The sequence below is a fragment of the Ranitomeya variabilis genome, chromosome 1 (genome assembly GCF_051348905.1).
Source record: "Ranitomeya variabilis isolate aRanVar5 chromosome 1, aRanVar5.hap1, whole genome shotgun sequence".
Taxonomy (NCBI): Eukaryota; Metazoa; Chordata; class Amphibia; order Anura; family Dendrobatidae; genus Ranitomeya; species Ranitomeya variabilis.
Window position 1 is genome coordinate 217,611,029 of NC_135232.1, and position 13,428 is coordinate 217,624,456.

The 13,428-nt window shown below is 40.4% G+C and overlaps 1 protein-coding gene across 1 annotated transcript in view; it reads left to right on the top strand.

Annotated features, from left to right (window-relative positions):
* CUX2 (cut like homeobox 2) overlaps positions 1-13,428 on the top strand; it is a 643,055-nt gene that overhangs the window by 611,570 nt on the left and 18,057 nt on the right. The window contains exons 17-20 of the mRNA XM_077292557.1: positions 685-1,457; positions 4,973-5,132; positions 6,602-6,883; positions 9,356-9,544. Coding sequence (XP_077148672.1) covers positions 685-1,457; positions 4,973-5,132; positions 6,602-6,883; positions 9,356-9,544 — 1,404 coding nt within the window. The remainder of the gene's footprint in view (positions 1-684; positions 1,458-4,972; positions 5,133-6,601; positions 6,884-9,355; positions 9,545-13,428) is intronic.

The following is a 13,428-nucleotide window of genomic DNA, read 5'->3' on the forward strand; positions in this document are numbered from 1 at the left end:
TGACTTTCATTTGTTCATTTTCATAGATTTTCTATTTATTATTACTTTTGTCGGATTCAAGTTATTTCTGTGACCATTGTGGGTTTTTCTGTCATTAAACGAGGGGTACCAGCAATTTTGACCACGTGTGTACTTGTGGTTGTCTTCTACTGTCACTTCCAATGTCAGATGCCCTGTATTGTATATGCCATCTGCGCTTGCAATACCTGTCCTGTTTATGTAATTTCTAATTGTCTATTATGTAGTATCTTAGGGAGCCAGGACGAGAGGCAGTTAACTTTGTCTGTGCTTTTTTTTTAACTGATCATCAGAAAACATTTTTTATGTTTTTATTTTTTTGTATTCAAGGCAACCTGTCTAGACGACTCCTTGCATGAATGCTGTCTTTGCTACAGACACTAGTGATATTACCCTCTGTTTGCGAAGTCATTGTGCATGGATAGTAGCGCGCTTGTGAATAGAACATAATAAATCAATTTACTACTTTCTAAAGAATCATTTCCCCTTTTTTTTTTTTTTATAAACCAGTGTTTTGATGTTCCTGTAGGCAAATTCTTTTAGAAATGATGTAATTCAACCATTGACATGGGAACTGACCTGGGTGTAGAGAAATCAGCATTTTGTTTCCACTTTTTCTAGATTTTACTTTATTGCTAATTATTATTATTTTTTTTCTTTATGCAGGTGAAACAAAAGGCTCAAGTGCTCCTTTATCATCATCTGCCAGCAGCAGCAACGGCTCTGAAGACGCAATAAAGAATATTCTGGAGCAGGCAAGAAGAGAAATGCATGCACAAAAACAGGCACTGTTAGAGATAGAATCAGGCAGCAGTCATCGGTCCATTCCTACACCCCCAAATGAGCGCCCCATTCTGTCTCCCCCCACACACAGAGCACCTCATGTCTACATTAAACAGGAGGATGGCAGCCTCCTAACCAGCACAAGCTCCACACAGACCCCCCTGAGTGTCCTGTCTCCAGCAGCGTTTGTACAAAGCATCATACGCAAAGTAAAGTCCGAAATAGGTGACGCAGGGTCATATTTCGATCAGCACTGGGCGTCTGAGAAAAATATTCTGTCTCGTCCATTTACCTCTGTGTCCCCATCATTATCTTCATCATCTTCAAGTTATTCTAGTATGGTAAATGGCCGTCCTTGGAAGAAAGTAGAGAATATTGAGACTTCACAGAACGAGGAAGAAGTATCCAATGGAGAAGAATCACATAAGATAGTGGAGATAAAAACAGAGGCTGGAAGTCAGGATGGTCAGAACATGAATCAGCTCTCCTACTACCCTGCCTACGTACCTAGGAATCTCAAGCCTACGGTTCCTCCTCTCACCCCAGAACAGTATGAGCTGTATATGTACAGAGAAGTGGACACATTGGACTTGACCAGACAAGTTAAGGAAAAATTGGCAAAAAATGGCATCTGCCAGAGGATCTTTGGCGAAAAGGTATTACTATGGAACAGCTGTGAGTTACAACACCAATCATAGCAAATGTTTGCATGTAATTTTTCACTTATGATCAGAACCTTACAAACACTCTTGAACAATGGGCAACCATTGAATATTATATATTGTCTTCCACATACTAACTCCTTCCCATCAAAGCCAGTTTTATTCTCACATCTCCCAGAACCATAACATTTTTATTTTCCCATCCTCATAGCCATACGAGGGCTTGTTTTTTTGCGGTACGTGCTGTAATTTTGAACAACACTATTCAATATATATGTATAATTTTTTTTTAATTATTATTTCTTTACCTTACTGGCTTTTTTTAAAAAAAAAAAAAAAAACAGCTTTGAAAAAAAATTGATTGTGTAACTATTTTTTTAAACCAAAAGCGGTTTCAAAATAATTTTTTACTGTCGATGGAGCTGCTTGAGGAATTGTTTTTGGCATGGAGAGCTGTACAGGTACCATTTCTAGGTACATTTGACATTTTGTTCATTTTTTGTTGCATTTTTTGAGAGGTGTAGTGAGCTTAAATTTTGGCCTTTTGACATATTTGATGGCGTTTACTGAAGGTGTTAAATAATTAACATTTTTGATAGATCACACTTTTAACCCCTTCCCAACTTGTGCGTCACACGTTGGGTAAGGAGATATTGAGCAGGCTCAGGAGGGCAGTTGCCCACTGTATTATATAGCCAACACCTGCCTCTAACAGCAGCGATCAGAGCTAGCTCCAAATTGCTCCTCTTTATCCATTTAGACACCGCTGTCAATCTCTCAGAGATATATACAATAAGTTGCTGTAACCGATGTGTGGGTTTCTTGGAACGTCAATTGTATCATGATGTAATCACAGGGTGCCAATGAGTTGCCATAGCAACTGAGGGGCTCATTGAAGGGCCCCTTTACCGCCATACCAAATAACCTTTTTATTATTATTTACAGAATAGGAAAATGTGGTCAATTTAAATTCTTAGGTTTTTACCTTTTTTTAAAATACTGTTTTAAACAGTTTTTTTTACATATTTTTTTAGACCCCTTCCCCTTGGGCACTTGAACCTTTGATTGTTTGATGGCGTTCACAATATACAGCAACACTTTACTATGGCAGTATATTCTGCATCTTTTGGCAGGAAAAACACAGCATATAATACTCATGTTTTGGTTGAAAAATGTTCCCACTCATTAGTATGAATGAAATTTGCGGCAAAAAAGCTGGAAGAATTGGTGTGCTGCAGATATAAACCTGCACCAAATCTGCAAGTCATAAACAAGCAACATGAGCGTAAGACTTCAGAGTCTCCTTCACTTTGCTGGAAATACAGTAGTATGCCCTGTAAGGCCTGTTTCACATTTCCGTCTTAAGACGGCCGTCATGAAGCGTTGGCACAACGTATCGATGGAGGTCGTGAAAAGATTGTGAAACGGATGTAACGCATCCAGACGGATGCGTCGAATGTGGTAGGACCTGAATTTAAATGTACAAAATTCTAGAGAGAGAGAAAAAAACGGGATACGACGCTGGATTCCTGTGTTTGACGGTCAGCGACGGCTTCCATTATAGCCAACGACGAACAGCGCAGAACCCATCGCTGAGCGATTTTCCGACGGATCCAGTGCACGACGGATGCAATGGATGGCCATTTGTCACAATCCGTCGCTAATACAAGTCTATGGGAAAATACAGGATCCTGCAGAAAAATTTGCAGGATCCTGTTTTTTCAAAACTCGACGGATTTCGACGGGAGGCAAAAGACGGAAGTGTGAAAGAGGCCTAACAGCCTTCTTAATGTGGAATGGCTGCTGCTGGCTTTGTATGTATGTAGTGAGTGATTTTGACTGTGTTCACACCTGCTTTTGAACATTCCATTTTTTATTTTTGGAACAGTCAAAAAGCGAACTTTTGACACTCATCTATTTACCTGCTCACATAGTGGTATTCTGCAGGTAAATTGTGTTTAAATCCAGTGTAGACGCTGCTCCAGTAATCAAGCGACACAGGATTTAAACACTATTTACCTGCAGATTAAAATTATATCTGCAGGTAAATAGCGTTGCTGGTTTGACAGGCTTCTTGCATAACCGAGAAATAAAAAGGCTCCATTGATTATTATGGAATTTGTTATGTATCCATATTTAGGTTTGCACAATGTGCTTTTTCACTCTATTCTAAAAATAGACACATAATGGAACCCTGATTAATGGATACAGATGGATAGATTTTGGACACAAATTCCGTTTGTTCTTGAAACAAAAAAAGGCTGGCAGAATTCCTTAAAGGGAACCTGTCACCTGAATTTGGCGGGACAGGTTTGCGGTCATATGGGCGGGGTTTTCGGGCGTTTGATTCACCCTTTCCTTACCCGCTGGCTGTATGCTGGCCGCAATATTTGATTGATGTTCATGCTGTGTCCTCCGTAGTACACGCCTGCACACGGCAATCTTGCCTTGCGCACGCGCAGTATGCTTTGCCCAACTGCGGGCAAAGCCGAAAAGCATTAGTGCGCATGCGCCGGCGCACTATGTCCCGGAAGTATTTTGCTGTGTTCCGGGACATAGTGCGCCGGCGCATGCCCAGAACAGCTTGCTCTGATATCACTGCAGAGGGATTACAAGTTGCCCAGTGCTCAAAAGACATTAGTGTGATTAATGACACATCTCTGGACAGGCAGTGTAGAGGAAGAACAGAGCAGAGCAGGCAGTTCTAAGAGAGCTGATGTAAGGGTTTGTAATGTGACACAGTTAAACTCAGCTGTGCTGTTTCTCTCATCACAAGGATCTTATCTGATAGGTGTTAGCACAAGGTTAGACCAGGAGATCAGGGCTGTCTGGAAAACATCTCATACACTGAGAAATCTTCTCTAAGCTATTGTGGAATGTGTACTTTTTGTTTCTGTGTTGCCGCCTGCTTATGATTGGTCAGTATCATCCAGGGATAAGAAGTACCTGTCTCCAGTGAAAACTATCTGACGGCAATAACTGGAAATTAATTTTTTGATTGCTATTTTCTCTGAATAAAACCTTTTATTCAGCTCTGATGCCACTATTACATCCCGTGTTCAGTTCAACATGAAACATTTGGTGAAAGGTCTTCTTTAAGAAGAGTCTTATGAAATACAGGAACTTTATTCTGTTTTTTTTTTTTTTCAGAACTGATAAGTTCAATTTGAAGTGCATTTTAGAACATGTGAAATTGGTAATGAAAGAGTTAAAACAGTTGTAAAATGTATCTCTTGTTCTGAATCAACACTGTCTAAAAGGATTACTGAGATGCACCATACATTTATCCAATAATTTAAATTGACTATACCACTATAAAGCTGCTTTTTCCAGTTAGATATCTGCATTTTTATTAAAACAATAATTTTGAAAAACACATGTGTAAAATGACATCCCTGACATTATATCAAGTTTAAGGAGTTAACCACCATCCTTTGTTGCGTATAAAGGTTGATTGCTGCACATTCCCAGAATTTACAAAAATAGGTTTTACCCCTGTTTTAACACAGGTCCTGGGATTATCTCAAGGCAGTGTGAGTGACATGTTGTCCAGACCCAAACCCTGGAGTAAGTTGACCCAGAAAGGAAGAGAACCTTTCATTCGCATGCAGCTGTGGCTGACGGATCAGCTTGGTCAAGGGATTACCCAGCAACCAGCTCTGTCACAAGGTACTTACATAAATGTCTTCTGAACAGAAAACACGTTATTTAATTGTAGCTATAAGTACTTGGGAAGATTGAGAAATAAATGTAATGCTAGATAGGTCAAAGGTCCATATGGTTGCATGTTTGTTTATTTTTTATCTATGTTTAAAGCTGTTCAGGTTATTCATAAAATGAAAATGTGGTCTTATAATAATGTACATATGTATTTATTTGTGCCAATCTAATTCATTTTCAAATCTGCCATATTTTACACATATTATCCCGCCTCATGTCCTCTCCAGGCTCTATTTATCCTCAGTTTACCAGCTGATAATGGACACAACCTGGTGTAGTTTCAGTGCTTCTGGTCAATCATTCATTGTGCAGTCTATAAGCTGGCTGTATACCATCATAGCTCTAATTACAGCACTCATAGAGCATATTCTACCTTTAGTGCACTATCTGCTTCTGTACAGAACCCTGACCGAAATTATCGTTTGTCATCTACATCCGTATAACTGGCTGTGGGTGTGGTTTTACATCATTGTTAACAGATTTTCAGCAGAGCTCATCTCACCTGCAATCCTCCACAATGGAATACGGTATGTAATTACTAGGCAGTGCAAAGCTGAGTTGTATTTGCTGCAGTGGTGACGTATCAGTGATGGGAAACCGCAGATTCTACTCTATAGATCCATATGGCTGAAGAAAATCCTCTGTCATATGAATCAATAGAGTAGCATTTACAGTTTCGCATAACTAATGTCTCAGCAGTAGGCAACAAACACAGCTCAACTCTGCACTGCCTAGTAATTACAAGTTCTGTAGGAAAGTTGAGCTCTGAAAAAGTAACAGCTAACAACTATATAAAATCACATAGGCAGCCAGCTATACTGATGCAGATGACAGAAGATAACATCGGTCAGACAGGGTATTGTACAGAAGCAGACATTGTATAGACGCATAAAATGAATTCTACAATTATATTAGCGTGATGATAGCTCAGAATGATGAGGCTAGTCAGATGCACACAGCCGCTACTCGGACAAACCCTTCACAATTGTTATATTCCCCCATATAAAATAACAACAGCCTATACTATCCTCCAGTACCGGAGCTACGTCAGCACCTGGGCTTGTGTGATGTTGTAACTGACATTCGGAGAAAAGTCAGAGAGCAGCAGCAGCTCTTACTTCTTCCTGGGTGTGAGTTTCATCTGAAGGAAGCGAGAGTGTAGCGCCCACTAATTGGCTGCTGGTCTGGAAGCCCTGGGAGACCATGCACTGACGTCATATAGGCTTTTGTTATTTTACATGGGGGAATATAGCAATTGAGAAGGGATTGTTGACAACCCCTTTTAAGTATCTGCACAGATTTGCCAACCTGCCTATGAATGGGTGTATATAAGATGCTTCTATCTGTGTATATAAACTTTCATCTATGCAATCGGAATTTATTTTATATGTTTGTTTTTTTTTTGTTTTTTATTTTAGGCACAGCCAGTCCCTCTGAAACACATCCATCCCCATCTCCACCACCAAGCCCATTAGATCAAGAAAAGACTCCTCCAGAGCCAGTTATGTTAAGCTCAGAAAGCAGCAAAGAGAATCAGCAGCCAGAAAGTAGATCGGTTTCATCACTCAGTAGCAGAACGTTCCCAAGCCCTCACCCAGCAACCACCGCAGGTATCCAAGAGATTGTGGCAATGTCTCCCGAGCTTGACACCTACTCCATTACTAAGAAGGTTAAGGAAGTGTTGACGGACAATAATTTAGGTAAATTCTCCCATAGCCTTACCATTATATATGAATATTAGCATTTCATTAATTTAGTAGTACTAACCAGCACCAAGAACCTACCTTCTATAATTGATTTCTAAGTTATTCTTAATAAGAAATGAAATATATATTTTTTTATTTTATGCCATTATCTTTTAATGAAGACTAGAAAAAGTTGTAATTAATTACATCCAGTTTATGGGTTCAAATCATGTCTGACTTGGTGCAGCAAAAACATGCACAAACCACATATGTGTGCTGAAAGTCCACCAGCTGCCCTCTTCCCTCTAAGGTCTCATTTCCATATATTCAGCATTCTGTTGTCTGTTTTCCACAGCAGCGTTCTCGGCTTCTAGTGTCACAGGTTTACCTCAACTTAGAGGAGCCAGAAGATCGCAGCGTCTGATTTCTCCTACTCCTGCAATGATTAGAAGCACTTCACCTTCATATTAAACGGTGCAAGTTTCTTTTAGCAGTGCAGGGGTTAATATGCTCAGTTGAGAGCTCCTGGAAACTTTTCTGCGGTAAAGCTCAGCTGTGAACTGTTAGCCACTGCCATCTTCTATATAAACTGGGACCTGGCTAGCACTCATTGTCAGAGGTAGCATATGCTGCATGGCTGGAGGTCGTTGGTAGTTATTATTATACGAGAAGGTGTTTGGTGGATTTATCTGTAACTGTTGCTAGGTTTTGAGTGTGTGATAATTCCATTTCCTCTACTTTGTGTTAACCCCATCCTCCACTCACCGATGCATTCTTCTGATGTATGTGTGACTATATTTGTATGTTTGGTATTTTTTGTTACCCCTGTTCATATTATCATGTTAGTCTGGTTGGTGTATTATGATACACAACTACTCCCCTCTTCCCTGGGTGGGGAAGGGAACAGACTGAGGGTGGTGGATTCAGGAGCTAAGGCAAGGTACATGGCCCCGACGTCTTCACCATCAGAAGTTATCCTGGGAACAGGTCGAGCTAGGGCGCCCCTAACGTTAGGGACAGGGAAGGAGCCTAGATCCAAGGACACCCGACAACAGAGTTGTGACATCTAGTGCATCAGTAACTTTGCTGAGGGATCGTCACTCTCCCTCTCATCTCCATAAAGTATAATTGGAGATGTAACCTCAGAATAAATGACCGCAGCCCCAACACTTGATTTTCAGGATTGTTTGATTTTTAGATGTTCTTTCTTCAACCATCAAGAGATGGCATATTTTAGCAATGTGGCACCAATTTATGAGTTGGGAATACCCCTTTAAAATCACCAGCAGTTGAATAACATTGAATAACAATGATTGTCTTGTAACAATGGCACCTTTCAAAGGGGTGGGCTATATTAGGCAAGTGAATAGTTAGTTCTTGTAGTTGATGTGTTGGAAGCAAGAAAAATGTGCAATTTCAAGGATCTGAGCAAATTGTCATGGCTAGATGATTGGGTAACAGCACAGTGCTAAATCACAAATAGAGACTTCTATAGCACAAACTGCTGAAAAGTTAATACTGACTATGATAGAAGGGTGTCAGAGCACACACTGTGCACCACAGCTTTCTGTGTACCGGACTGCATAGTCAGTTACCAGCAAGAGCGACTATGCTGATCCTTGTCAACTGCAACCTACAATAGACAAATGAGCATCACAACTGGACCATGGAGCAATGAAAGAAGGTGGCCTTATTTTCTATTACATCATGTGGACTTCCAAGTGCATGTGTGTTATTTTCTTGAGAAAGAAATGGCACAACAAAGCACTGTGGGAAAAAGACACGCCAGCAGAGGCATTGGGATCTCTGGGAAACAATATACAGGACATTGCACATATCTTTGTTTGTTGTTCCTGGGAGTGCACCATAGAAGAAGCTGAGCAGGCCAAGTGATATTGCTCATCTTCACAATGGTAATCTATTGGCAGCTGTAGTTGTCATGTTAAGATGAAGGTGAGGATATATATTAGGATTCTTTAATGTTTACCTCCAGTTGCAATTATTACAATAGTGATCAAAAAAAAGAAAAACAGAGCTGCACAGCCGTTACGTGACCCAGGGCTGACTGCGGTCCATTCAATGTGTGTACGGAGAGCCTGACATCAAGGCAGAGGTGCTCGCTTGAAACAAGTGTATAACTGATGAGAACAAATAGAGTAAAGCGGCAACACTCACCATCCTTGTTTGTTGGTCTGAGTCCTTTATTGAAAAATGCAAAACAACACCAACAGCATCTTTACGGCTCGGGATAGTGCAGGAGGAAAGGAGGTGAGCAGGATGTGACGACGGCCGTTTCAGGCCGATGGCAGCGCTTCCACGGGTCTACAGACCAACAAACAAGGATGGTGAGTGTTGCCGCTTTACTCTATATGTTCTCAGCAATTATTACAATATTAGATAAGGTAAACTTGCAAATTTTCTTTCTTTCTATCTTGTAATGATGCTGCCTAAGCATTAATCGATGTGTGTATATTCAATCTTTTATAGGTCAGAGATTATTTGGCGAAAGCATCTTGGGTCTTACTCAGGGGTCTGTATCAGATCTACTATCCAGGCCCAAGCCTTGGCATAAGCTGAGTTTAAAGGGCCGAGAGCCGTTTGTTCGTATGCAGCTATGGTTGAGTGATCCACATAACATTGAAAAACTGCGAGACATGAAGAAGATGGAAAAAAAGGGTGAGTATAAGACAGAAAACTTGCAATGACACAATTCAAAAGACACAAAGGTTTAAGGGAATCTGTCAGTAGGATCAACCATCAACCCTTCTAACAGTCTACATGTACATGAAGGTCATAGGAAGTTGAATAAAATGATACCTTGATATCTTCAATCCGATATTTTTTTCTAGAGAAATCCATGTTTTTCTTAATATGTAAATGAGCTGTTAAGATCTATGGTCCGGACACTAATTTCCCTGAGAATCTGCCTCCAGAGCTTATGTTAAGTGAAAGAATGCGTTACCAGTGAGACATGTAATGAGTGAAAGTCTTCTCTCCTGATCTACATGTCTCACACTGATAACGTAGCAGATATCAAGGTATTTTATTCAACCTTTTATGACCTGCTTGCCTATGTAGATGGCTTAGGAGGGTTGATCCTATTGACAGATTCCCTTTATGACCTATGAATAGTGATGAGCGAATATACTCGTTACTCGAGATTTCCCCAGCACGCTCGGGTGTCCTCCGAGTATTTTTTAGTGCTCGGAGATTTAGTTTTCTTCGCAGCAGCTGAATGATTTACAGCTATTAGCCAGCTTGATTACATGTGGGGTTCCCTAGCAACCAGGCAACCCCCACATGTACTTAGCCTGGCTAACAAATGTAAATCATTCAGCTGCGGCAATGAAAACTAAATCTCCGAGCACTAAAAAATACTCGGAGGACACCCGAGCGTGCTGGGGAAATCTCGAGTAACGAGTATATTCGCTCATCACTAGCTATGAACAAATCTTAAGTAAAGTATTTATAGTAGTTCAGATCTCTTTAATTTCTTAAAAGTTTCTAAAATGTACTTTGTGTAATTTTACATGTATACAGGTATAGGTTGTGAGACATTAACAGTCCAAGCAATTCAGATAACAGGACCATCACAAATCTACCAAAACATGTCAGAGTTTCCCACATCATCCAGTCAGATTTTGGTTAGGGATGTATAGCATCACACAATGGTCAAGGTAAAATCATGCGTCACACGGCCTCGAGGAATTTATCATTCTCTATGTAAGGCCGGAGTCACACTAGATCGTAATACGGACGAGTGCTATGCGATAAAAAAATCGCATAGCACTCGGACCAATGTTAATATATGGGGCACCTCCCATCATCCGTTGTTTTCTCAGCCATATTATACGTGCGAAAGAAATTCGCAGCATGCTGCAATTTTCACTGTATATCGGCCGAGAATCGCCAATGAAAGTCTATGGGTGTGAAAAAAACTCGCACACCACACGAACCATTAGTGTAACTTGCGAGAAATACGCACCAGTGTCCTATAGAAAAGCCGTCAATTCAGTTCGGTGTACAATAAAATCACACTGACAGGTTAAAAATTGAATAGATAAAATAAATGTCTACATACAGTGGGGCAAAAAAGTATTTAGTCATTCAGCAATAGTGCAAGTTCCACCACTTAAAAAGATGAGAGGCATCTGTAATTTACATCATAGGTAGACCTCAACTATGGGAGACAAACTGAGAAAAAAAAATCCAGAAAATCACATTGTCTGTTTTTTTATCATTTTATTTGCATATTATGGTGGAAAATAAGTATTTGGTCAGAAACAAAATTTCATCTCAATACTTTGTAATATATCCTTTGTTGGCAATGACAGAGGTCAAACGTTTTCTGTAAGTCTTCACAAGGTTGCCACACACTGTTGTTGGTATGTTGGCCCATTCCTCCATGCAGATCTCCTCTAGAGCAGTGATGTTTTTGGCTTTTCGCTTGGCAACACGGACTTTCAACTCCCTCCAAAGGTTTTCTATAGGGTTGAGATCTGGAGACTGGCTAGGCCACTCCAGGACCTTGAAATGCTTCTTACGAAGCCACTCCTTCGTTGCCCTGGCGGTGTGCTTTGGATCATTGTCATGTTGAAAGACCCAGCCACGTTTCATCTTCAATGCCCTTGCTGATGGAAGGAGGTTTGCACTCAAAATCTCACGATACATGGCCCCATTCATTCTTTCATGTACCCGGATCAGTCGTCCTGGCCCCTTTGCAGAGAAACAGCCCCAAAGCATGATGTTTCCACCACCATGCTTTACAGTAGGTATGGTGTTTGATGGATGCAACTCAGTATTCTTTTTCCTCCAAACACGACAAGTTGTGTTTCTACCAAACAGTTCCAGTTTGGTTTCATCAGACCATAGGACATTCTCCCAAAACTCCTCTGGATCATCCAAATGCTCTCTAGCAAACTTCAGACGGGCCCGGGCATGTACTGGCTTAAGCAGTGGGACACGTCTGGCACTGCAGGATCTGAGTCCATGGTGGCGTAGTGTGTTACTTATGGTAGGCCTTGTTACATTGGTCCCAGCTCTCTGCAGTTCATTCACTAGGTCCCCCCGCGTGGTTCTGGGATTTTTGCTCACCGTTCTTGTGATCATTCTGACCCCACGGGGTGGGATTTTGCGTGGAGCCCCAGATCGAGGGAGATTATCAGTGGTCTTGAATGTCTTCCATTTTCTAATTATTGCTCCCACTGTTGATTTCTTCACTCTAAGCTGGTTGGCTATTGCAGATTCAGTCTTCCCAGCCTGGTGCAGGGCTACAATTTTGTTTCTGGTGTCCTTTGACAGCTCTTTGGTCTTGACCATAGTGGAGTTTGGAGTCAGACTGTTTGAGGGTGTGCACAGGTGTCTTTTTATACTGATAACAAGTTTAAACAGGTGCCATTACTACAGGTAATGAGTGGAGGAAAGAGGTGACTCTTAAAGAAGAAGTTACAGGTCTGTGAGAGCCAGAAATCTTGATTGTTTGTTTCTGACCAAATACTTATTTTCCACCATAATATGCAAATAAAATGATAAAAAAAACAGACAATGTGATTTTCTGGATTTTTTTGTCTCAGTTTGTCTCCCATAGTTGAGGTCTACCTATGATGTAAATTACAGACGCCTCTCATCTTTTTAAGTGGTGGAACTTGCACTATTGCTGACTGACTAAATACTTTTTTGCCCCACTGTATAGAATAGGTATATATTATATATCAGTGAGACACATATATATATTTATATTTAATACAGAGCTAGATGGCAGAAAAGCCGGTAATTCAATTGTCGGCTTTTGCTAAATCAATATCGAACCCGACAGGATATGAGACATGGTTTACATACAGTAAACTGTCATATTCCGTTAGATTTTTATATATCCCTCAGTAATAATGTTAGAAGTGTTTGTATGTAGGTGTTAAATTAAAGGGTTAATTCACAGAAAAAACTGGCTATTAATATCTGCCCTCAGTCACTGGCTTTCCCTCTCTGGCGGAGAAAATTGCGCGGGAGCCCACGCCAGTTTTTTCCGTGAATTAACCCTTTAATTTAACACAGCTCCCAAATTTTACACACAAACACTTCTAACATTATTAGTGAGGGATATATAAAAATCTATTGGATATGAAATGGTTTACTGTATGTAAACCATGTCTCATATCCTGTCGGGTTCGGTAAGGATTTAGCAAAAGCCGACAATTGAATTACCGGCTTTTCTGCTATCTAGCTCTGTATTAAATAAATAAAAAAAAAAAAATATATATATATATATATATATATATATATATATATATATATATATATGTGTCTCACTGACACATATATATATATATATATTGTAGCGTGGCTAAAGGTTGTCTAGTTGACGGGAGATATGTGTCACATAGGTGGCTTGCCGCTGTGATGTAACCATGCCTAACTATATGTGTTTCAGGACCTGTGGTGATGTCATAACCACATGTCTAATCATGTGATGGGTTCTGGGTGTGGTTAGACCTATAAAAGAAAGGCTAATGCTTCACACAGGGGATATATGTGTGGAGGTGCTAGCCTCCAGAGTGTGTTAA